At 43.4% G+C, this 27,002-nt stretch overlaps 1 protein-coding gene across 4 annotated transcripts in view; it reads right to left on the bottom strand.

The window, feature by feature from the left end:
• Positions 1-712: 712 nt before the first annotated feature.
• LOC119976178 overlaps positions 713-27,002 on the bottom strand; it is a 34,029-nt gene continuing 7,739 nt past the window's right edge. For 2 of the 4 annotated variants that reach the window (XM_038816458.1, XM_038816459.1), the window contains exons 2-6: positions 19,715-19,799; positions 14,040-14,145; positions 10,025-10,098; positions 5,720-5,971; positions 713-2,357 (exon numbers count right to left, since the gene is read on the bottom strand). In XM_038816458.1, the coding sequence (XP_038672386.1) occupies positions 1,370-2,357; positions 5,720-5,971; positions 10,025-10,098; positions 14,040-14,145; positions 19,715-19,799 (1,505 nt within the window). In that variant the 3' untranslated portion in view covers positions 713-1,369. Of the gene's footprint in view, positions 2,358-5,719; positions 5,972-7,008; positions 7,833-10,024; positions 10,099-14,039; positions 14,146-19,714; positions 19,800-27,002 lie in introns of those variants that run through there. The other 2 variants (XM_038816460.1, XM_038816461.1) reach the window with 2 other exon arrangements.

Below are 27,002 nucleotides of genomic sequence, written 5' to 3' on the forward strand. Positions count from 1 at the left end.
TCGGATGGTGATGACCAACACGAGGGGACATTGAGGGGTGGTAGATATAGGACAGATGTCAGAGGCAGTTTCTTCACTCAGAGAGTAGTAGGGGTGTGGAACGCCCTGCCTGCAACAGTAGTAGACTCGCCAACTTTAAGGGCATTTAAGTGGTCACTGGATAGACATATGGATGAAAATGGAATAGTGTAGGTCAGATAGGCTTCAGATGATTTCACGGGTCGGCGCAACATCGAGGGCCGAAGGGCCGTACTGCGCTGTAATGTTCTAATGTTTAATGTTCTACGGTTGGTGTACCTATACTACATGGGCAGCAGCAGTTCAAGAACGTAGATCATCGCCTTCCCAAGGGCAATTCGGGATGGGCAATAAATGCTGGGATTGCTGGCATTGCCCACATCCCATGAATGAATATTAAAAAAGACATCAGATAAGACCATTCCATGCACACCTCTGGTATAATACTGCCCAATGTTTCTATTCTTGTAAGGGGGGGGGGGGGGGGGGTCTGTTCCATTTAAGTGTGTAGTGCTTTTCGGTCCAGCATGTAGTCTAGCAGTTTGCACATACAATGTGGTCCTGAATTGAACATCTATTCGACACCATTACAAACGTTAAACCCAGGTAACGTAGTGACTCAATTGTATTAAATGTTAAAATGTAGCCTGCATAAGACTCAGCTACCCGTTTATCATTGTAAATATAAAAAAGGTTTCTCTAAATAAATTAGTGGAGTTTATTTTCTATATAATACAACATACTTTCAAATCCTCACCGCTGTTCAGTATATAAAGTATCCCAGATACATGTATAAAAACTATTAAGAAATCAGTTCAAGTTGGAAATCAAAACAGAAATCACCAGAGACGCAGAGCGAGTCAGTCAAGTCTCTCCCAGATGTTGGTGTTACAGCTGAGATCCATCAACAACAACCTGCACTTATATAGTGCCAATGTTCCTAATGCAATTAACAGGTGTACAATCAAACAAACTCTGAGACCAAACCACATAAAGGACAATCAAAGAGGTAGGTCTTAAGAAATATCTTAATGATGGAGAGAGCGAGAGAGAAAGAGACAGACAGAAATTAAGGCCAAGAATTACAGAGCTGAAACCACAGCTGCCCATCAGAACTGAAAACCCTTGTAAGAGTTTTCTACCTTGGTCGTTTCTTTGTCCAGTTCCAACAAAGTGTCCCAAAAGGTTTCTGCGTGGATCTCACCCCCACAACCCAAAGATATGCAGGGGTAGGTAGATTGGCCATGCTAAATTGCCCCTTAATTGGAAAAATTAATTAAAAATATTATAGATTCATTTCCAGAATCCCAGCTTTTTGTAACTTCCTTTTCAACTCCAGCAAACCCAATGTCTACCTCAGGGAAGTTGCCACTGCAGTCTGTATGTCCCGTAGCATGCACAGCATTGGCTCGTAAATTCCTGATGGTCCCTGGAGTTGAAGCCAGTTTCCCAGCTTGCTCACGCACTCTAGAGCCTCGTTGTTGGTGACCGCAGAGGCCGTGTTTGGCAACACTCTGCCAACCATGTGAGCCTGCACCAAATCCTCCAGTCGGGGCCTCTTGGCTGTGACACAATTGTCTTCAGACTGGAGTTGCAGGCCAGGCGACTCCTCCTGTTTCATTGGGAGCAAAAGGGGACAAGAATTGGCTGAACTTAGATCATCCCTAGGGAGCCTGGGACCCATGCAGGTCACATCCTTTTTCAGCTGGGCTCCATGAAGGGGGTCAACACAGGCAGTCTGCTCCATGTTCCCATAGGCCCGATACAGCATTTGGATTGCATCGAGCAGGTTCACATTATGGCCAATATCAGTCACTCTGGTTCTGACTTCACCCCTCTCTGGAGTCCGCCCACATGCTGCAGGACCATCATAATCGTGTCGCTCGCTGGAGTCCTTCTTAAAAATAATATTGTTCCGGGCCTTCCATCTCGAAAGCCACCCATCAGTCGGCTCAAAGTCATCGTGGCCCAGGTCCTCTCCGAACTCCTTGGCCTTCGTCTTCAGCATGGGGCCCGAGACACGGACTCCATCAGCCACAGCCTGTTGGAACCACAACAAAAGGGCATCCTCCACCTCAATGTCCTTCCCCTTCCTCTTTCTCTTGCGGTTGGGGTTGGCATTCTGCCGCCATTCCTCCAGAATCCTCTCCCTGTTCTGGCTGATGCGCCCGACCTGACTCTTTGAGATGCTGAACATCTTGGCCACAGAGGCATAGGAAGCTTTTGGGCCTTGTAAGGCTGCAACGACTTTCACCTTCTCAGCAAGTGGCAGATCTGTGCGTTTGTGATTCGTGGGCATCACAGGCAACGTTCCGATTCCTCCCAGGAGGATAAACGATCTGCCATAAAAAGAAGCATCGGTCAGATTTTGTACAGGGAACAGATACCTGGCTAATGACAAAAAATAATTAATAAATTGCACAAAACATGAATGGATAACTGAACATGTTGGAGCAAAGAATGAGTACAAGGTAATCTATCCGACGAGGAGATTTCTATCCCACCAATCTCTTACTGAATCAGATTCTAACACACAAACCACAAGTCACTGAGCTCAGCAGGGGTTCAATGGAACAGGAATAAAAGCAGAAAATGCTGGAAATACTCAGCTGGGCAGGCAGCATCTATGGAGCAGCCAACTGAAATGACAACTCGACTTCTCTCCACAGACACTATCTGACCTGCTGACTATTTCCAGCATTTTCCATTTTCATTTTAGTTTTCCAGCATCCACAACATTCTGCATTTCATTCAATCGACCGTGGCCTCATGAACCAGGAGGCTGTGTATCCAAGAGTCAATTTGCTTCAATGTGTATCAGAAGGCAAGTTGCATGCACAGGCTCACAGGGCAGCTAACGTGAAACACATAAGTATTTTGAAGATGGAGGGAGGTTGAGGAGTTCAATGCTTGATGGCTGTCAGAATATCCAGTGCAGACGAGGTCATTCAGTCCATTGAGTCCGTACTAACCCTCTGACAGAGTACCCTACTTAGGCCCACTTCTCCACCCTATCGTCGTAACCAACCTAACCGTTGGACACTAAGGGGCCATTTAACATGACCAAACCAACTAACCTGGGCATCTTTTGACTATGGAAACTGAGGCACCCGGAAGGAATCCACTCAGAAACGGGGAGAACATGTAAACTCCACATAGTCACCCAAGGTTGGAATTGTGGGGAGGCAATGGCGTAGTGGTATCTTCAATGGACTAGTAATCCAGAGACACAGGGTAATGCTCTGGGAACCTGGGTTTGAATCCCACCAGGGCAGATGATGGAATTTGAATTCAATAAAAGTTTGGAATCAAGTCTAATGATCACCATGAAACCATTGCCGATACTTGTAAAAACCCATCTGGTTTACTAATGCCCTTTAGGGATCCTTACCCGTCTGGTCTGCATGCAACTTCAGATCCACAGCAATGAGGGTGACTCTTAAAATGCCCTCTGGGATGGGCAATAAATGTTGACCCAGCCAACGATGCCAAGGTCCCATGGTCAAATAAAGAAAAAACAAATTGAACCCAGGTCCCTGGTACTGCAAACCAACAGTGCTCAGTGTTAACACTGTGCTGCCCTGAGATGCAATCTGAGACCCTGGGAAAGTGTCATTTAGAATAGGATTTGGAGCTAATTATATAACAATTGTGTTAATTATATGCAGGCCAAGGACACGGATTGTGGTTTCACTTGATCACATACGAGAGATGTATGGACACTGATGTATGGACGGACATCCAGACATAGGAACAGCTTTTTCCCGCACAGCTGCCAGACTCCTCAATGACTCTCCCTTGGACTTATCTGTTCTCTATACGAACACTATTCACAACGCCCTATGCTGCTCTTGTTTGGCCCATGTTTCACATTGTAACCAATCACTATTTGTCGTATACTCTTGTCAATTATTCTTTTGTCTACTATGTATGTACTGTGTACGTTCCCTTGGCCGCAGAAAAATACTTTTCACTGTACTTCGCTACATGCGACAATAAATATCTATCAATCAATCAATTAATGTGGTTGAGTTTAGGAGGTAAATGCTCGTCATGGTTGCTCTGTAAATAAGTGTAAAATTGAGTAAAGAATATCATCCAAATAGCTTTGGGAAAGAGGATTCAGACAGAAGAAAGTGCATGCAAAGCAGCTAATTGCTGTAAACAATGAGCACAAAAGCCATGTTCTAAGGAGACTGACTGTCATGGCATTAATTATTGACAAAGATTGGAAGGTATGGTTGATATTTGTGTCATTTGGATATTGGTGTCATTCTTTACTCAGTCTTACATTTATTTACAAAGAAAACATTACAAGCACACATTTCCTAACTCAACCACATTACTGTTTCCGTACATGTCTTTGTATGCGATGAAGTGAAACAACGGTTGATAGAAGAACTATCCACGGTGGTTAGTACTGTTGCTTCACAGCGCCAGAGTCGCAGGTTCGATTAACGGCTTGGGTCATTGTCTGTGCGAAGTCTGCACATTATCCTTGTATCCTTGTGGGTTTCCTCCGGGTGCTCTGGTTTCCGCTCACAAGTCCCGAAAGACATGCTGGTTAGGTTAATTTGGACATTCTGAAATCTTCCTTTGTGTACCCGAACAGGCGCCAGGATGTGGCGACTAGGGACTTTTCACAGTAACTTCATACTTGTGACAATAAAGATTATTTTAACTGTGAGATTACACAGAATTTACTGTTGCAGAAACATGCACCTTGCTCAATAAGCCAAGCTGATGTACATACCATTATTTCATCTCACTCTAAAAATGGTTTGTTTTCCTGTACCCCATTCAGGAGTATATGAGAAGTATAAGAACTGAGAGTAGGAATCAAACCTTGAACAGACTTGTACTTTGTCGAGTTAAAGGCCGCTGAATGGATATTTCACGTTTCATTTTATAGCAGAAGAAAGTAAGCATTCTGCATGCAACTTTAGCAATGGAAGAGATGGCGAGACCAAGAGGTAAGACATGTTGAGAATTAAGGCGGGTGTATCGACAGAAAAGGAAATAGTTGGGTTTGTGTGAGGGATGGAAGGACTGTATCTTTGAAGAATGGGAAGAAACAAGATTTTGAAGCATTTGACTCATCACTAGGTTGATTCCAAAGATGAAGGGTTTGTCATATGAAGAGAGAGTTGACAATGTAGGCCTATTCTCTAGAGTTTAGAAGATGAGGGGAGATCAAATTGAGGTATACAAGATAAAAGATATGGATAAAGTAGACGTGGAAGGGATGCTTCCTCTTGTAGAGCATTCTAAAACGAGAGGTCATAGACTTCGGATAAGAGGTAGCAAATTTTAGAGTTGAGAAAATATTTTTTCCAAAGGGTTACAAATCTATGGAATTTGCTACTCAGAGTGTGGTGTGGATGCAGGGACAGTGAGTAAATTTAAGGAAGAGTTAGACAAATTTTTTATTGGTAATGGGTTGAAGGGTTATGGAGAATGGGCAGGACAGGAGTTAAGGCTAGGCCATGATCGAATGACGGTGCAGACTCGATGGGCCAAATGGCCTTATTCTGTTCCTCTATCTTATGAACTTATGAAAATGCAGTGATTCCATCACTAGACTGGGAGAGAGATGAAGTAAGATGAAGAAACTAAAGCACTTGCTTTTATCCCCACTGTTACGATTTCACCTTTTACACAACAGTAGCAAATCAAATCACAATTGAACCTCAGCATTTACCTAGAGTCTTTCTCATTCTCCGTATTCAGCCTGCTTGCGTCCTGTGTTTTCTCACTCATCCACCGTGTGATTACGTGACGGTTCTCATCAGCCATTTTCTGCAGCCGTTCCTCGAGGTTGCTGAAGGTAACGTGGAGAGTGTTGTATTCATTCTTCAGTGCGTGATTGGCTCGCTCCATTTCCTGCAGGTTAGTGTGCAGCTCCCGACATTCAACCTCCAGCTTCTTAATTCGCTTGTGGTACTCTACCATTCTGCAACCGTCAGAATACAAAGTACAGGCTTTACTTGCATAGTTTACAGAGATCACGTCTGAAGAAGTAGATGGATCACAATTATATTTTTAATGCAAATTAATGGACAAAACCACAAGAGGTCACCTATAGTTCTATACTTTAGTTGGTCAGATTACACCAGAGGCATTGACAATACTAACAGAAACTGTTGTTATTCTCAATCTATTGGGCAAAATGAAATGATGAAAGATGCAATCTAATGAGCCAGTGCAGTTTCTCCATCATACAAATGGTACATCCAGCATTCACATCATGTCTGTCACACTCACGTGGTCAAATAAATTTTCTATGCCATGAAAAGACTGTCTAGGAACAGAAGGTACTGCAAGCAGACTACATGTACCGTAGTCATGTTGCATCCGTATGAATTTTCCTGGCATTTTAATTAGTAGCTTGTATGAACTCAGCACTTAAGAGCAATTTGACTGTAATTTGAAAGACCAAAACATCTATACTTTGAGTCTAAAATTGCTCTGCCTAAAAGGTGTATCGTGCAAGGTAAATTGGCTCGATAATAGTGTTGCACTATCAAACACCCCTCCATCGTACTTGATCTCAAAATTATTCCATTATTTATTGGATTAAACGTCCCACAGGATTGCCTCTGAACAGGGGTGGCATGGCGGCGCAGTGGTTAGCACTGTTGCCTCATAGCACCAATGACCCAGGTTCGATTCCGGCCCTGGGTCACTGCCCATGTGGAGTTTGCACATTCTCCCCGTGTTTGACCCCCCCACAACCCAAAGATATGCCGGGTAAATGGATTGGCCATGCTAAATTGACAATTAATGGGAATTCTCTTTTTTAAATTAAAAGAAAGATTGCCTCTGAACTTCTCAAAACCGCCACAGACCACAGACAAGCAAGTTAAAATACATGTAAAAGCAATTAAGCAACATTAAGCAAGGTGTCAATGTGGAAAAAGATTAGCTATATAAAATAATAATTGTTACAGTTAGTATAACTTTACGTTTTAACTTCCTGTATGTTCTTATTGGAGCAAAGCAGTCTCAACATACTGTGTTTCAGCTGAATCTCTGGAAACGACACACAGTTTCCGCAATGGCTCCATCATGTTAACTGATCTGCTAATCCAACAGGCTTAGAATGTTTATCTGCACCTTGTCCTCCAACTCAAATCTCGAGAACAAATGCTCTCCCATCAAAAAGTGGGATAGCACCTAATTCGCCAGTCAAGCTGATTATCATTCAATGAGGCAAGGCTTAATATGAGTCATTAAGGTGCCATATTTCAGAGTTTGGTGAAATAACAGAACAATTGTAATGATCAAATTCACTTATTTCCATTAACACAACTCGCCTTAACGTAATCAAAAAGATGTTAATAACAGAGTTATCACATTTATTGGGAAAGTCATACCTTTCAAAGCCAAAATGTGAAGCATGGAGGGAGACTGCATTATCTGAACCCTTGGATGCTGACCTGGAGTTTTTTTTAAAACGTTATATATTCACCTTGGACTGGGAGCAAGCCTAATTTTTTTCCAAGAAGTCACCTAACCTGCATGGTACTTGAGAAGATTGTTTGTTTGATTTGAATTGCAATCATTTTAATTGATGGGGGGAAAAACTGAAAGACAAAGACTTCCTGAAAAAAATCACAGAGAGAATGTTTAAGTTTTGAACCTGCTGATTGTGAAGGCTGTCTTGTTGGGGAATAAGCAGAAAAAGGAAGGCTATTCTACTGGATTCCCTTTCTCTCTGCCTTGCCTGAAATTGTGTGGTTGTCAATATGCTGCAATGAATTCATAATAATAATCCTTATTAGTGTCGGCTTACATTAACACTGCAATGAAGTTACTGTGAAAATCTCCTCGTCGCCACAGTCCAGCATCTGTTCGAGTACACAGAAGGAGAATTCAGAATGTCCAATTCACCCAACAAGCACTTCTTTTGAGACTTGTAGGAGGAAACCGGAGTGCCCGTAGGAAACCCACGCAGACACAGGGTGAACGTGTAGACTCTGCACAGACAAACCGGAAATCAAACTTGGGTCTCTGGCGGTGAAACAACAGTGCTAACCACTGTGCTACCGTGCCGCCACACCTCATCTAGACTTGCAAGGCTGAGACAAGAAGAATTGATCCAGCTCTTTATTCTCCTCTGTGCCAAATTCCCATTGGTGAGAACTTCCAGACATTCGCCTGGTCTTCACACAAGGGAACTCCAGATTGACAGTATTGAGACCCTGTTAAATCTATCCTTTATTTTATAATGTCTATTCTCTATGGCCCATTTCCACAGAGACTGTTTGTCCTTTGTGTATCTGTGTGCAAGTATGCTGGGGGACATTTTTAGGAAGAGATAGATAGTAACACTAGAAGATTGCCATTGTTAACCAATAGTTGCAACTTTTATAAAGACGTTTTGTTTTATAATAAACTAAGAAGTTTAATGCTCATTTATTCTGGGTAACAAAAGAGAAGGTAAATAATGGCTATTTTGGTGAGTAAATTAAACTTTTAAATTAATGGTACCACCTGCGGAATAGTGGGGCTAGATAATACATGCATTCCTCCTATCTCATAACACATTTAACTTCAAAGCACATCTCTGTATTCCGTCCTGCCTGTGGCCCTTAATACCGGATTGCAATAGTCTTCGCATCTCTCCATTTACAAAATCCTGTCTGTCAATGTCGGTGCGAGTGACTCTGACAAGTACCAGCAGAAATAAATTTAAACCTTTTCAAGGCAATGTAGGTGAAGCAGTCATCAAATACGGAGTAGAGCTAACAGAATTATTATTATTTGCAATCCATGACAGATCAAAAATATCTCACTGGCATCGTGAGTGTCCGCTTTTTCAGAGCTCCTTTTATTTTGCTTGCAGTTTACACAGTGCTTTCCAGCACAATATGGAGGGAACCGAGATGATTCAACAAATATTCAGAGGAAGCTACTTTATTTGAGGATGTGTAAATTTACAGGGCGTTGTGAAAGATTGTGCCTGTTTTTGTTACAACCAAGGAGATTAAGGGATGATTTGAAAAAGTTCCTTTTGATTTTTACAGATATTTAAAATAATGAAGGAAAAGGGCAGGGTAAACAGATACATGTAGGGATTGAAGGATTTAGAATGAGGGGAACATAGCTACAAGATTAAATGCAAAGGGTTGAGCGCAGAGTAAACTCATATTTTCGTTAAAAACAGTGGGTTTTAGGAATACACGTTCAAAGATGGTGATTTTCTTTTTTCACCTCAATCAGCTTTTGAATTGAAAGCTCAGAAGGGAAAAGACAGCCCATAAGCTGTCGACATTTTGCAGGAGCAATGAACAGGCCAAAGTTTTCAGATTCTTGTTCCATTTAGTTTTTAAAAATTACTTCAAAGTAATACTTTGAACTAAAAATAACACAATTCCTGGTGTCAACAAAACACTAACTCCTTCGGTGTCCACTAGTCACGGAATGGATCTTGCATATTAGTGGACGGTCCATCTTCAGGGCCACCTGTTTGTGAACAAGGCCATGGAAGAGAGGCAGGCAGCCAAAATCCCTGGGCCATGTATGGTCACCTTGGCCATGCCCAGTCCAGAAGCAGATCCTGAGACTCAATTACCCCTGTCTACACCAGATGGCCAAAAATCAGGAGGCCCTGAAGTTGAAGCCAGAATTTGAGCAGCAACCCCCTTAAATAATAAAACAGGGACTGCACCTTCTTATACTTCACATTACATGAAACACGGACCTAGGGTGCAAAAGTTACAGGCAGTCTGTTTGTTGGATTTTCCCTGTGCAGCGGTGTCCAGCCCATATCACCACCAGGTAAAAAGTGACAGACAATTTAGACTGGCCACTAAAACAGTTACATGAGGAAACAAATTTAACGTCATCAAAAACTTAACCATGGTTATAAATTATGAGGCTCAATGACCCATTTGTGTCATGTTGTTCAATGCAAAATGTTCCCAAATTCAAGCAGATGGCATTATAACCATTCCCTCTTCACTCTAAAAAGAACTAGCGTCTGAGCAGCCCACTAACTTACTTGGCCTCATTAGTCAAGATCTCTCGGTCCTTATGCTGTAGTCTTCTATTGAGTTCAACCATGCTTTGTGCAAGCTGGGCAAGAGAGAAAAGAGGAAAAATATTGTCATAAAACTGCACAAAGTGCAAAACCAAAGCTTCAACCACACACAAATTTTAAACCATATAAATAAATCCAACCATTGATACGTAATTCCTTCAGATACATTTGACTGATGTAAATGAAGCAACAAATTAAAGAAGTTCTCTGTTTAGAATAATAGAATTTACAGTACAGGAGGCCATTCGGCCCATCGAGTCTGCACCGGCCCTTACAAAGAGCACCCTACTGAAGCCCACGTATCTACCCTATCCCCGTAGCCCAGTAACCGCCACTTAACATTTTTTGGACACTAAGGGTAATTTAGCATGGCCAATTCACCTAACCCGCACATCTTTGGACTATGGGAGAAAACCGGAGCACCCGGAAAAAACCCACGCAGACACAGGGAGAACGTGCAGACTCCGCACAGAGTGACCAAAGCTGGGAATCGAACCTGGGACCCTGGAGCTATGAAACAACTGTGCTAACCACTATGCTACCATGCTGCCCTTTAGTTTAAATAGTGAACTTTTGGATCTAACACCATCGGGATTGCGAAGAGTTATAAGGCAAGCAGTGACGGACAATTTTGACTGACCGTCTTAACAGTTAAAGAAGGGAACAAATTTAATATCAAAAAATTCATTATAGTTATGACCTAGTTAGAGTGCAAATTTGGATCGCAACCTGTTGTTGAAGCACAGTCCATTCTTTTGAAGTAGAATTAAGTAGTTATTTAATAAAGGGAATATTAAGCAGTGATCAAGGCAATGGGATAACAATGATTTAAGTTGGGTAGAATACCAGCACAGCTCTAATGAGCCGAATGAGCTGTCTCTGTGTTATCTTAAGATTCTACAATGGCATTTTTTAAAAATCCATTCATAGGATGAGGCCATCCCATTTCAGGGGCAGTTAAGAGTCAACCACATTGCTGTGGGTCTGAAGTCACATGTAGGCCAGACACAGTAAGGACATTAGTGCAACAGATGAATTTCTAAAATGATCGATGATAGTTTCAACCTTCACTGAGATGAATCTTTGTATTCCAGACTTGTTAATTGAATTTAAATTCCACTCGCTGCCATGGTGCAATTTGAAAATTTGCCCCAGAATGTTAGCTTGGGCATCTGGATTACTAGTCCAGTGACCATGACCAGTATGCCATCATCTCCCCTGTTTCAGTGTGTTAACTTTCTGTGAAATAAGTGAACAGCACAGGCCTACCATCACCACTCGCTAATTAAAGGCACTCTTGCGTATCTGGCCTAAGGCAGCTGCCGCCATAAATAAATGCCACAACCATTTTGCCTTTTGCACTGTGTGGGGATTTGGGGTGAGAGCCTAATTGACCTGGTTTGGCCTACGTGACTCCAGACCCACAGCAATGTGGATGATTCTTAACTGCGCTCTGAAATGGCCACGCAAGCTGCTCGGTGATAGTCGACTCACCACCCCCTACTTAAAGGCAACAGAGATGGGCAAGAAATGTTGGCATTTCCAATAACTCTCACTTCCAAGGAACAAATATAAAATCTGCTGACTATTTAGGTTTTAGGAATCGACATTCCTGTAGGCCACGTTTTCCCAAACGTTTCGAGCCGCGGAACCCCTCGAGGCCCCTCCACGAGCATAGGAAACCCTAAGTAGTCTCATAATGTCAATGCCCCTTTTCTTACCGCGAAATATATGCAAACACAGAAATCAAATGTCTTTTCTGGTTATATCAATGCATATTTTAGGAATTACAAAGAGACACAGTCACAAGGACATTCACCAGCTACATGGCCCCACTCACATTAACCCCTGGCCAAGCAACCCTCCCATGGCCCTTTAACATGAACCGCTGAAAGTAGTACCAACTTTAGGTGTGGGAAATCTGGTAATAATTAAAAAGTTCTCAAGTCTACCTTTTGTCAATTTTATTGGGAGGAATGATGCTGGAAGGGATCTTCATATCGGACACACATCTCTTTCTCTCACTCACCCATTCCCCCTCTCTCGCCCACAAATACTCACTCCTCTCTCACACAGGGCCTCTGAGGCGCCCCCCCCCCCCCCCCCCCACTCTCTCACAAGCACCGCTCTGAGCCCCAAATATCCCCCCCACCCTCCCACCGCCTCACAGCCTTTCATTGCTAATTTTTGCCTCTGGTTGCATTATTAGGATCAATCTTTGCTGTTGACGACCCAGTAAATCAAACCTGCCAATCAGAGAAAAACCTCTCGCTGCACTGCTTGCTTATAGGCCGCCTAATCAACCTATCAGCATAGTGTGTTCCGAGGGGCCTTGCTCCAATTGTTGTGGTTATTTTCAAAATTGGTCGTTGCTCCTTTTGAATTGGTGTTTGTCTGTCATGAGGTGGCTGCCAGTTTGCTGATCCCCTGGAGACCCTTTATGGGCCCCAGTTTGGAACCCCTGCTGTAGGCTGATTCCTTGTATGTTATACCAACAAAGTCCCACATGCATTTTGCCATTCTTGTACCTTTTGTTTCTGACACAGAAGTTCCTCATTGGAAAGTAAAAACCAGTGAGCTTGAACACAACGTGACAGTAAATGCATGCGAAAACTAGAATCATCCAAATATAGATTCGTAGAACACAGGAAACCAGTATTCAGCTCATCACATCCATGTTGGCTCCTTAAAAAAAAACTATCCAATTAGTTACACACCCCAACTCTTTCCCAAGTTTTCTTTTCTTTTCAATTATCTATCCACTTCAAAAATTACCACTGAATCTGCTTCCTGCACTCTTTCAGGCAGTGTATTTCAGATCATGACACAACAAAAATTCTCATCTCCCCACTGGTTCTTTTGCCACATATATTAAATCTTCTTCCTCTGATTACTGACCCTCCTTCCAGGGGAAAGGTTCACTTTACTTTTTCAATTAAAACCCTTCATGCATTTTAACACTTCCATTAAAACTCTCCTTAACCTTCTCTGCTCCACCTTCTCCAGTTTCTTCATGGAAATCCCATCATCCCTGATGCCTTTCTAGTGAAGCCCTTTGCACCCTCTGTAAGGCCTAAGTGTGTTGCCGACAATTGGACAATGTTCCAACTGAGGCCAAACCCGTAACTTGTGAAGATATAGCCTAACTTTTTCTCTCCACCCCGAAGACACCAACACATACAGTCCATGGGCACAGCAACCCAACACCCACCCTCTCTCCAATACCACAACCTATAAACAGAAAGACAAGGAACTCTGTTCAAGATGCTCCTGCCTATCTATCATGGACACCACTAGGTGACCTGACCACAGCTCGCGAGAGTCCTGATTTTGTGTCTCAGCACGACTCACAGAAAAATTCATTATAAACCGGAATCTGCACATTTCTGCCAATTTTGGATGCTGAAGAACTGTGGAACACAGATAGGGATTTTTCCTGAACTAGGCACAGCCAGGGGTCAGTACAGGCACTGCAATTGGCTGCAATGGCGTTGGATGAGGGAGGGATAAGCAGGGTGGTAAAATCAAATAAGGTTCCAGCACCAGATCATTGGCCTTTGCGGTGTTGTGAGAAAGCATCAGGTGAAGGCAGGATTGGCTTCTGATGCTCTCACATCCATAACCTTTCAATGCATAGTTGGGAATCATGCACATTAAGAATGGACAAATTCTTGCAGAAACACCAAAGGCGGGCTTGCACCCATTGAACTGCACTCCTGCAACAGTCCAAAGAGGAACACAGAAAATTTCCCACCAACAAGCAACAGTCCAATGACAGAATATACCAGGAGGGCTTCAAGTGGGGTGGAGAACCACAATAAAACTCATGGGAATAGGGAGTGTCGGTGTGAACAGCTTGGGTCACTGACCCTCCACATCTACTGAAGAGTCAGCAATTCAATCTCGCCAAGCAGCAAAACAGAGCAGAACTGGGAGGCACTGTAGGGAAGCATCCCCATTTGGCACTGATACCTACATCTCTGTGACTTTTATGAAGCTCCATCAGCTCATCTTGTTGCCGGACCCTGGCCTGGGTGCCTTTTTGCAGCAGCATTTCGTTCTGCATCCCATTCAAGACTGGACTAACATACGGAGAAAGAAAATACAAAGTATCAGCAATAACAGTCAAGACTTTTGTAGTCCAAGAGTGGATTTCAGATACATCCTGCTTACAAACTAGACAAACAATGACTTAATAAAACACCGGTGCAGTAAAACCCATTTAAGGAATCACTAGGTGAAGGAAAGTTATCCGAAAGAATATCCACAAGTTTTGTTTCTTTAAGGAAACCAATGAAACTCATTGGTGTTATTATATGACAACAATAAGTTGCTTTTAACAACATAAAACAGCCTAAGGTGCTTTACAGGATTATAAACCAACAAAATTTGACATTGAGCGCCATTAGGATTAGTGATCAAAAGCTTGGTCAAACTGCATCATCTCCTAGTGTCACGCTTAACCCTCCATTCACATTCCTCCTAATGGTAGGTTTTATGTTTATCCCCTTCTCTCTCCTTTATTACCCAGTTATGATGAAACAGAATGGCTATTTCACAGGTGAAGTTAACATTGGGCTAATTTTTCTCCACCTTTTTGTTCACAGAATAGATCTGTAGAATTCCTACAGTGCAGAAGGAGGCCATTCAGCCAATTGAGTCTGCACCGACCTTCTGAAAGAGCACCCTACCGAGGCCTACTCCCCCACCTTATCCCCGTTACCCCACATAAGCTACACATCCTTGGACACGAAGGGGCAATTTAGCATGGCCAATCCACCTAACCTATCCTTTGACTGTGGGAGGAAACTGGAGCACACGGAGGAAACCCAAACATTCACAGGGTGTGTGTGCAAACTCCACACAGTCACCCAAGGCTGGAATCTAACCCGGCTCCCTGGCGCTGTGAGGCAGCAGTGCCACCGTGCCGCCCCAATAATAGAATTGTTCTGCATTGTAACATTATTCTGTCAACAAAACACAGGCGAGGCAAGAAGTTGGCTTCAAAAATCATTGCTTTCTTTTGAATGTTTAATAATTGTCCGGAGAAAGACATATTCTTTCTTCCATTCAATTCTATCCCACCCTCTGCAGAGAGCAGAACAAAAAACAAAAGCTACAAGAGAGGAGTAATCAGAACACTACATGCCCCCCGCCCCAAATCCACACACACAAGGAGATTCTTTTTTGAAACAAACTATGGAATTCTCCGTATAATGTGAGAAAGCTTTTGAGCAGCAAATGAAGGAAGCATAGTCCTCAGTATGAGCTGACTGGCGCCGATACATTTGAAAAATGATTACGGTTGCCATACTCAGAAATCATTCAAAACACCAGCCTTAAGTCAACATATATCCTAAAAGTAGACGCTGGAAGATAAATTGGCTCCTTGTATCTGTTCACCCTCTAAAGTGCAGCTAATAAATTGAACTGGCAAAATATCAAACAGGGAGATTAGAAAGAGTTGTTTTGGAATACAAAACATAAACACTGCTAAAGAGAGACATGGTGCTGAAGTTTTTCATCTTGCACGCATCAGGACAAACACAAAATGCTAAATTTCCGTAGAATCCCTAGTGTAGAAGGGGGCCATTCGCCCCATCAGGCTGCACCAACCCTCCAAAAGGGCACTCTACCCAAGTACATTTCCCCGCCCATTGACTCTGGCCAATCCACCTAACCTGCACATCTTTGGAATGTGGGAGGAAACTGGAGCACCTGGAAGAAGCCCACGCAGACATTGGGAGAATGTGTAAACGCCACACAGATAGTCACCCAATGTGAAGTGATTCATTTTGGAAGGTCAAATGTGAATGCTTAATACAGGGTTAAAGGCAGGATTCTTGGAAGTGTGGAGGAACAGAGGGATCTTGGGGTCCATGTATATAGATCCCTCAAAATTTCCACCCAGGTTGATAGGGTTGTTAAGAAGGCGTATGATGTGTTGGCTTTCATTAACAGGGGGATTGAGTTTAAGAGCCGCGAGGCTTTGCTGCAGCTTTATAAAATTCTTGTTAGACCACACTTGGAATATTGTCAGTTCTGGTTGCCTCATTATAGGAAGGATGTGGATGCTTTGGAGAGGGTACAGAGGGGATTTATCAAGATGCAGCCTGGACTGAAGGGCATGTCTTATGAAGAAAGGTTGAGGGAGCTAGGGCTTTTCTCACTGGAGCGAAGAAGGCAGAGAGGTGACTTGATAGAGGTGTACAAGGTGATGACAGGCATGAATAGAGTGGATAGCCAGAGACTTTTCCCCAGGGTGGAAATGGCTGTCACGAAGGGACATAATTTTAATTTTAAGGCAATTGGAGGAAGGTATAGGAGAGATGTCAGAGGTAGGTTCTTTACACAGAGAGTGGTAGGTGTGTGGAATGCACTGCCAGCAGAGCTGGTGAGAGTCAGAGTAATTAGGAACATTTAAGCATCTCTTAGACAGGCACATGGACAGCAGTAAATTGAAGGGGTGTAGGTTACATTGATCTTAGATTAGGATAAATGGTCGGCACAACATCGTGGGCTGAAGAACCTGTACTGTCCGATGTTCTAAGCTGCAACGGGATATTCGGCAGGTTAAGTGATGGACAAGAAGGCGACAGATGGAATATAAAAAAATACAAATCATGCACTTTGGTAGGAAAAATAGAAAAGTGTAGTAGTTAGTAAATGGTGAGAATGGGAAAATGCTGGTATTCAGGGGGATCAGGATGTCATTGTAGATAAAGCACAAAGTCAACATGCAAGTACAGCAAACTATTAGGAAAACAAATGGTTATGTGAGCTTTTTTTTAAACAAAGGGATTGGAATACAAGGATAAAGAAGGTCTCACACATTGCAAGCCTGGGTATAATTTTGGTGTGCTTACCTAAAGAAAGGCAGATTTACCCTCAGGGACATGCAAGAGAGGCTCATTAGACTGATTCCTGAGATGAGGGTTTACTCCCAGGAGAGATTGAGTAGACTGGGTTTAGCATTTGGAAGATTGAGATGATCTCATTAAAACATGCAAAATTCTTCTGAGGCTTGAAAGATTAAGTACCGAGAGGACATATCCCCTGTTGGAGAGACTGAGGGGTCACAGTCTCAGAGTAAGAGCTTGGCCATTTCTGACTGAGAATGAGAAGAAATTTCTTCACTTAAGAGTTGTAAGTCTTTGGAATTCTCTACCCCAGAGAGCTGTGGATGCTCACTGAGTACAGGTACCGGACCTTGTACTCCCGGGAAGCTCAGGACCGGATGTGTACCAAGGATTTGGGGGTCTGGTGGTGGGTTGGGGTTGGGTGGGGTGGGGGTGGGGGTGGGGGGGGGGGGGGGGGGGGGGTTGGGGGGGGGGTTGTGGGGGAAAGTAACATTAAAATAAGTAAAAAAACAAAGTAAAACAGGGAGTTGAATCGAGAGACATCTGGAGAAACGACGAGATACAAATTCACCTATCAGTGGAAATCAAGTAATTTACATATGTGATTAGAGAAAACAATGGAGCTACAGAGGTGGTAACTACAAAGTGAGAAAAGGAAATGGACACATACCCGCCAAAAGCCAACTCCATGAGGTGAACAACGCCAAAAGGAAAGAAATAGTATAACTATAGAACTAACTAAAGGAAAAGGGAGAGAGCTAACGTCAAAGTTTTATCCAGTTGCAAATATAGTCTCCCGAAAAAAAGTCATTTTTCTCCTTTCACTGAACCTAAAGATTATTTCCCAGATGCCACCACCTTAACCTTGTTGTTTGCTGGATTTAGCTCAGAGCATTACTTAAAATTGGATGTTGTTTGGGAAAAAGGGTGTCTCAAAGTTTAGATAAACGTAGGTGGTTGGGGATCAAGGGATAGTTTCATGTAAAATGTGTGTAGGCATCGGTATACTCAAGTGTGATAGTATATTATAGTCCTTTTTCCATGTGTATTTTATTGTCTTTCAGGTAAGCTCATTAATATTCTTTATTAATTGTTCGCACCAGGACTGTTCGTCACTGGGTTGCACACTGTTCGTCACATTATACCAAAAAAAAGTACACCACTGCAAATCTGTGTTTGATGTTGCCTTTGATGTTCCCTCGCATTTAACATCAGCATGGTTCGTGGCTGGGGGCAGTAAATAGAATAATTGAAGACTGGGCTTATTTCTCTGCCGAGCTGCAAAGGAGGAGATGAGAGGCAGACTAGGCCGGTTTCCACTGTTAATCCCAGACCCCAAGAGCAGGGTACCAGTGTGCTGCGCCCCTGATGTGACAGAGAGCATTGCCTGATGGGGGATTGTATTTTCCAAGTGCGTCTTAGGTTGTCCAGAATCTGTATATTCAGAAGAGATAGATAGATTTTTGTGTAGTAAGAAAATTAAGGGAATAGAGGAGTTGAGTAACCATGATGTTACTGAATGGTGGAGCAGGCTCAATGGGCCAACTCTTGCCCTTATTTATTTTTATAGAAGCATAATTAAACAAACCCTGACACCAAGCAAATAAAGAGATATTAGGACACTTGACCGAAATGTTTTTATTTATTTATTCACGCAATGTGGGCATTGCTGGTCAGGTCAGTATTTGTTGCCCATCCCTAATTGCCCTTGAGGTGTTGGTGAACTGCCTTCTTGAACAGCTGAAGTCCATGTAGGTACACTCAGAGGAAGAGAGTTTTAAGATTTTAACTCGGTGACAGTGAAGGAATGGCAATATAGTTCCAAATCAGGATGGGTGTAGTTTGGGGGGAACTTGCAAGTGGTGGAGTTTCTCTGCATCTGCTGTTCTTGTCCTTCTAGGTAGTAGAGATCACAGGTTTGGAAAGTGCTGTCACAGGAGCCTTGTGAGTTGCTGCAGTGCATCTTATAGATGCACACACTGCTGCCACTGTGTCTGCGGTAGAGAGAATGAATGTTGAAGGTGGTGGATGGGGTACCAATCAAGTGGGCCTCTTTGTCCTGGATGGTGTCAAGATTCTTTTGTTGGAGCTGCACTCATCCAGGCAAGTGGAGAGTATTCTATTACACTCCTGACTTGTGCCTTGTAGATGGTGGATGAGTCTTGGAGTCAGGAGGGGAGTTACTCACGGAAGCATGCCCAGCCTCTGATTTGCTCTTGTAACCACAGTATTCACATGGCCATTCCAGTTCAGTTTCTGGTCAATGTTAACCCACAGGACTTGATAGTGATTCATGTTGGTGGTAATCTTGTACAAAGAGCTAGAATTTAAGGAATCTCTTAGTGCAGAGAGAGGCAGAGAGTTAGGGATGGAATTCCAGAGTTTAGGGCCTACGTCCTTAAAGGCACAAACACAAGTGATGGCTCAGAAGAAATCGGGGACATGCAAGTGGACACTATTGGAAGAATGCAGAACTCTTGGAAGGGCTGGAGATGGCCAGAGAAATAAGGAGGCTTAAGGCCCATGAATGAATTTGAATACAAGGATAACAATGTCAAGCTTCAATCAGGAACAGATTACTGTTAAAGCTGTCAACACTGAAATATGAAAGAAAACACTGCTATCAGTATAAACCCGGAGTTGTGTGTCCTCCACCAAAGTCATGGTGTCTGCTCAGTGGCATTTCATGGAACACTGATTTAAAACTTTAGAATTGCGTTACCCCACCCTGAGACACCACGTACACACACGTGACTGTGAAAACGACATTATGAGATACTCCTGTGCATACCTGATCGGCTGTAGGTCACATTTTTCACTCTGAAGTCTCTCAGTCAGAGCTGCCTGCAGGTCAGATTTGTCCAGCACCTTGGTGTCTGCAAATACAAAAAGCAAATATCAAGGCATCAGTATGATTCCCATTGCTGTTAATACTGTTTAAACAATTTTTCCCCTCCCCAACCCACTGGCTTACTGAGTGAAAACACCATCCTGCACAGCAGTAAACTGTATGTACCAGATGAGCCTGGGTTTGATTCTTATTCTGGAGAGTTTAATGCACAGGCTCCATCTCAGTTCTACTGGATTATCTAACCCTGAAGTTGTTCACTCCTAATCAGCATAACTTCAATATGTTGTATAATTATCAATAGCCCTGGAAAAATTCAAGGTGCCTTTCCAAAGCCATAGCATCTAGGATTGGATTTGTTTATGGTCACTAGTACCGAGGTACAGTAAAAGTATTGTTCTGCTTGCAGTCCAGACAGATCATTTCATACATGAAAAAAAAACATAGGGAAAACATAAATACACAATGTAAATACATTGACAGGCATCGGGTGAAGCATACAAGAGTGTAGCACTACTCAGTAGAGAAGATGTGTGAAGAGATCAGATGAGTCCATAAGAGGGTCATTTAGGAGTCAGGTATTCTCAGACTTTTATACTTCCTGCACGATGGAAGAAGTTGGAAGAGCGAATAAGCCGGGTGGGAGGGGTCTTTGATTATGCTGCCCGCTTTCCCAAGGCAGTGGGAGATGTAGACAAAGTCAATGGATGGGAGGCGGGTTTGCGTTATGGACTGGGATGTGTTCACGGCTCTGTAGTTTCTTACGGTCTTGGGCCGAGCAGTTGCCATACCAGGCTGTGATGCAACCAGGATAGGATGCTTTCTATGGTGCATCTGTAAAAGTTGGTAAGAATCAATGTGGACATGCTGTATTTCCTTATTTTCCTGAGAAAGTATAGGCGCTGTTGTGTTTTCTTGGTCATAGCGTCGACGTGGGTGGACCAGGACAGATTGGTGATGTGCACACCTAGGAATTTGAAGCTGTCAACCATCTCCATCTCAGCACTGTTGATGCTGACAGAGGTGTGTACAGTACTTTGCTTCCTGAACTCAATGGCCAACTCTTTAGTTTTGCTGACATTGAGGGAGAGATTGTTCTTGTTCCACCACTCCACTAGGTTCTTGATCTCCCTCCTGTATTCTGACTCATCGTTGTTTGAGATCCAACCCACGACGGTTGTGTCATCAGCAAACTTGTAGACGGAGTTGGAGCCGAATTTTGCCACACAGTCGTGTGTGTACAAGGAGTATAGTCGCAGCCTAAGTATGCAGCCTTGCGGGGCCCCCGTATTGAACCTATCGTGGAGGAGGTGTTGTTGCCCTAAGCCATACAGGATACAAGGAGCTAATTCAATAGGCAGTGTTTAGTCAGTCATCATTAGTGATGGGAGAAGATGTAACTGTCCTCAATGCTGCCAAACTGCAATAGAGGGTGGGGGGGAGGTAATGAGGTACCAGAAAACTCAACCGCGCTCTCACTGCCTAGTATTATCAAGTGGATCAAACTGAAAATGTTGGGGAAGAACAGGATCAGACTCAATTAGGTGGAATAAACTGCTGACACTCTCATAACAGGCAAGATCAACAATAAATGGATAAAATAGCAAAATACCGCAGGGGCTGGAATCTGAAACAATCTGAATCTGTTGTTGAATAAACAATGAGTGCTTGGGCAATGTGCAGGAGGACTTTTGGGACCTATGATATTTAACTCCACCACCCCCACCTATCCGCCACCATCAATAGGCAAATTATTGGCTTCTGGAGACAGAGGGCTGGGTGGAAACACAGTTCAGGTCCCACAGCCCAGTCAATCTTTTCAGGACTGAATTAGCATTGCAGCCAAATCATGGTACAGTAGTCCCCCGTTATAACGCGGGTGTTGGGGTCCAAGACAGCCACCCGCGTTACATCCAAGCCGCGGATATCCACGATGTGAAATGTCCAATCAGCCGGCAGTGTCAACTTCAGCGGCCGGCTCACTTTTCGTCTGAGGGCAGAAGGACTGGGGACTCGGCCGAATGCTGTACAATACAGACAGCAAGAGTGCTCGCGCCTGTTTGGCCAAGGCAACTTGGGCTTCACGCCCACGCTCCCGGGGTGCAAGGGCTCCACCTTGGCTCCGTTACACCACCCTCCCACCCCAAGCTACATCCACACATATCGGCAGCCTATTCCTCTGCGTTGCTGACGGTGCTGGTCACGCCACATTCCCTCCTCCTCCCCTGCACTGCCCCACCGCTCGTCCCGGGTCAAGCTGGTGAATTGTTCCGGCAGAGGTGGCGAACTTCAGCGGCCGGCTCACTTTGATACGGAGAGGGAAGCTGACAATACCCGGCTGTTTCGAGTAAGTTGGGGTCCATAAGCCCCCCCCCGCCGTATATCGCGAACCGCGGTATTGCGGAGCGTGGTATAACGGGGGACTACTGTAGTAGGGATGCTACCTTCATACGTCCAAACTCACATTAATTATCCTGGATGTATACATTCTGTGAAGCTCTGCAGCCTATTGGTCATAATACTGGACTAGCAGCCATGAGGATCAGAGTGGAAATACAACCATGGCACGTTGTGCCATCCTTTCGACAGAACCTGATCGCTGGTAGTTGGAACCACACAACAATGACAGCGAGAGCTGTTGAATGATTTGCTAAACCCAACTGCTTCACTAATGTGCTTTATGGAAAGAAGCTCACTGCCTTACTTGGCCTGGTAACACCTCACTCTATCTGGTTGGCTCTTGTTATGAAAATTATTCTACGCTTGGGAAGATGATAAGTCAGGTGTGATCTTTTCATCAGCTTACATCCCAAGAATAAGTAAACAAAACACAGTATAGCTCCCAATTCAAAACTTGCCATTGTCACTGGCTAAGTACGGGCTACACCACACAGCCACAAAACTGACACTCTGACTATGGACACTACTGTGGCATCTTGCTAAATGTTAAAGAGAGATCCTTGTCTGGATCCATCTAAATCAAGACATTGCTAACAGGCAATGCACTTCCCTAGAGCCAACGCAGTTTGACATTCAAGCAAAACACGTGCTTGTGATTCCTGGCAATTTTAGGAGAAAAATGAAGCGATGTTTTCTGATTTGGCACTGCTTGCAGACAGGGGTTGTGGAAACTGTTGTAAAGAATTTATCTGCCTTATTTAACTGCTGCATTATGGCATATCAGACAGCGTGATAACTGACTTCAGGTGTCTGATGCTTTCTCCATTGTCTCAGATTCAACCGGGGCCGAGTTCTGACAACCAACCTGCCTTGTTCCACTATGTTTCAGGAAGCTATGAAAGAACTCCAAGCTAGGCTCCCAGAGTAGATACTACATCTCTTGCAGGGTACTAGAAAAAATGAGAATTAAGCAGGCAATCATGCACAAGGTCCTGTTTGCTGCTGACCCACACATTATTGTTTTTTGAAACTATCTACCATGATGGGATTTGAGCCAAGGACCCCAGAGCATTGCTCTAGGTTTGTGTTTTCCCAGTTCAATGACCTACACCACTAAGCCACAGGAGGAAGCTGACCCACACATTAGAAGATCTCCAAACCATAATATGTTGATGATTTGTGAACACCGCCCAGTCCATTACACAAACCCGCCTCCCATCCATATAGACTCTGTCTATACCTCCCACTGCCTTGGAAAAGCGTGCACCATAATCAAAGACCCCTCCCATCCGGCTTATTCATTCTTCCAACTTCTCCCACTGAGCAGGAGGTACAAAGGTCTGAGAACACGCACTAACAGATTCCTAAAACAGCTTCTTCCCTGCTGTTACCAGACTTATAAACAACCCTCTTATCGACTGATCTGTTCACACATCTTCTCTACTGAGTAGTACTACATTACTGTATGCCAATATTATTAATAATCTTTTGTCACAAGTAGGCTTACATTAACACTGCAATGAAGTTACTGTGAAAAGCCCCTAGTTGCCATATTCTGCACTTGTTGGGTACACAGAGGGAGAATTCAGAATGTCCAAATTACCCAACAGCACATCTTTCAGGACTTTACCCAATGTCAGTGTCAGTGTCTATGTATTTACATTGTGTATTTTATGTTTTCCCTATGTATTTTCTTTTCATGTATGGAATGATCTGTCTGAACTCAACATAGTTCAATATTTTTCACAGTACCTCAGTGCACGAGAGAATAAACAAATCCAATCCACTTCAATTTGGCAAAACAGCTGGAATAACACCTTGATTATTTTCTATTTGATGAGGGAACACTGCTGGCTTCATGCCAACAATTTACCCCCGACATCATCCACCAGCCATTTCACTGACAGGGCAGGGCAAGTCCTACTCAGCTTTTATCCATCTGATGAACAAAATGAAGATAGATTGAAATTCAGACCTGTTATGGGCCAGGGTATAGAGAACCCCAAAGTGAGTCAAGAGTTCACCTGACCTACAACCTTTAATAGAGTGTGGCCCACTCTACAGGTGTGGTACAGCAGAAATGGGAAAGTATTTTTTGAAGTAAAACAATGGTTATTCTATGAACTCAAGGTAACCTTTTTAAAAAACATACAGTGAACATCTTAGCAACCATTAATTCAAATACAACCCCTAAAGAATACAACACTAATTAATCCTTTAACCTTTCCTTTTAACATCCATAAGGGGCTGGTTTAGCTCACAAGGCTAAATCGCTGGCTTTTAAAGCAGACCAAGCAGGCCAGCAGCACGGTTCGATTCCCGTACCGGCCTCCCCGGACAGGTGCCGGAATGTGGCGACTAGGGGCTTTTCACAGTAACTTCATTGAAGCCTACTCGTGACAATAAGCGATTTTCATTTCATTTCATTTCATAAAACACTTTTTAACAGAAGCACATCAGGTTAAAGTCACTACTGTTATTAGTTTTAAACCACCAGGATCGATTTACAGTCTTTAGGTTACAGAGAGCGACTCTAATACACCTTCTGGCTGTGACTGCAGCTATCCAACTCTGAAGACGAAAGTAAAACACACCCTGCAGCAATCAGCCTAAAACGAAAGTAAAAAGCTGACAGGCCAGCTCCACCCACTCTGACATCACTGCAGTAATAAACACCCATTTCTTAAAGGTACTCTCACTACAGATATTTATATACACACCCATTTATAAACACCCATTTCTTAAAGGCACTCTCACATGACAGAGTGTACACTTAGTGTACATAAGATAGCATCTGGATCACCTCCTCTTTGCATCTGGGAAAACTGGAAATCTGCATGATGCAAACAGCACACCAAAAATGTTATAACAATTTTAGAATTCCATTCCACCGCCACTCAGTAACAAAAAACATAGAAAGGTCAGCATTCAAACAAATAAGTCCTAGATTGGCGGGAGGGGTCAAAAGAAAACTTCTGTCCAACTGGAGGGGGTATGACCAAATGTTAAGGACATAAGAACATAAGAGCTAGGAGCAGGAGTAGGCTATCTGGCCCCTCGAGCCTGCTCCGCCATTCAATGAGATCATGGCTGATCTTTTGTGGACTCAGCTCCACTTTCCGGCCCGAACACCATAACCCTTAATCCCTTTATTCTTCAAAAAACTATCTATCTTTACCTTAAAAACATTTAATGAAGGAGCCTCAACTGCTTCACTGGGCAAGGAATTCCATAGATTCACAACCCTTTGGGTGAAGATGTTCCTCCTAAACTCAGTCCTAAATCTACTTCCCCTTATTTTGAGGCTATGTCCCCTAGTTCTGCTTTCACCCGCCAGTGGAAACAACCTGCCCGCATCTATCCTATCTATTCCCTTCATCGTTTTAAATGTTTCTATAAGATCCCCCCTCATCTTTCTAAATTCCAACGAGTACAGTCCCAGTCTACTCAACCTCTCCTCATAATCCAACCCCTTCAGCTCTGGGATTAACCTAGTGAATCTCCTCTGCACACCCTCCAGTGCCAGTACGTCCTTTCTCAAGTAAGGAGACCAAAACTGAACACAATACTCCAGGTGTGGCCTCACTAACACCTTATACAATTGCAACATAACCTCCAGAGTCTTAAACTCCATCCCTCTAGCAATGAAGGACAAAATTCCATTTGCCTTCTTAATCTCCTGTTGCACCTGTAAACCAACTATCTGTGACTCATGTACTAGCACACCCAGGTCTCTCTGCACAGCGGCATGCTTTAATATTTTTTCGTTTAAATAATAATCCAGTTTGCTGTTATTCCTACCAAAATGTATAACATAAGAACATAAGAAATAGGAGCAGAAGTAGACCATCCGGCCCTTCGAGCCTGCTCCGCCATTCTAGAAGATCATGGTGATCTTTTCGTGGTCTCAGAACCACTTACCTGCATTCTCGCCATATCCCGTAATTCCTTTATTTTTCAAAAAAAATCTACCCTATCTTTAAATATATTCAACGAAGTAGCGTCTACTACTCATTTAGGTAGGGAATTCCATACTTTAACCACCCTCTGAGTGAAGAAGTTCCTCCTTGATTCAGTCCTAAATCTGCCCCCCCTAATCCTGAGGCTATGCCCTCTTGTCCTACTTTCACCTACCAGTGGAAACATCCTTTCTACTTCTATCTTATCCATTCCCTTCAAAATTGTATATGTTTCTATTAGATCCCCCCTCAACCTTCTGAATTCTAGTGAATATAATCCCAATCTACTCAGCCTCTCCTCATACGATAACCCCCTCAACTCTGGAATCAGCCTAGTGAACCTCCTCTGCACCCCCTCTTGTGCTAGCACATCCTTTCTCAAGTGTGGAGACCAAAACTGCACACAGTATTCCAGGTGTGGCCTCACCAGCACCTTGTACAACTGCAACATTACCTCTCTACTTTTAAACTCAATCCCCTTCGCAATGAAGGACAAAATTCCATTTGCCTTCCTAATTACCTGTTGCACCTGCAGACCAACCTTCTGTGACTCATGCACAAGTACACCCAGGTCCCTCTGCATAGCAGCATGCTGCAGCTTTTTACCATTTAAGTAATAATCCGTCCTATTGTTACTCCTACCAAAATGCATGACTTCACACTTATTGACATTATACTCCATCTGCCAGACCTTTGCCCACTCACTCAATGTGTCAATGTTCCTCTGTAAGGTTTTACAGTCCTCAGTACACTTTGCTCTGCCACACACCTTCGTGTCATCTGCAAACTTGGATACCTTACACGTAGTTCCCAACTCCAAATCGTCTATATAAATTGTAAATAATTGTGGTCCCAACACCGATCCCTGAGGC

This window comes from Scyliorhinus canicula, chromosome 13 (assembly GCF_902713615.1).
Source record: "Scyliorhinus canicula chromosome 13, sScyCan1.1, whole genome shotgun sequence".
Lineage (NCBI taxonomy): Eukaryota > Metazoa > Chordata > Chondrichthyes > Carcharhiniformes > Scyliorhinidae > Scyliorhinus > Scyliorhinus canicula.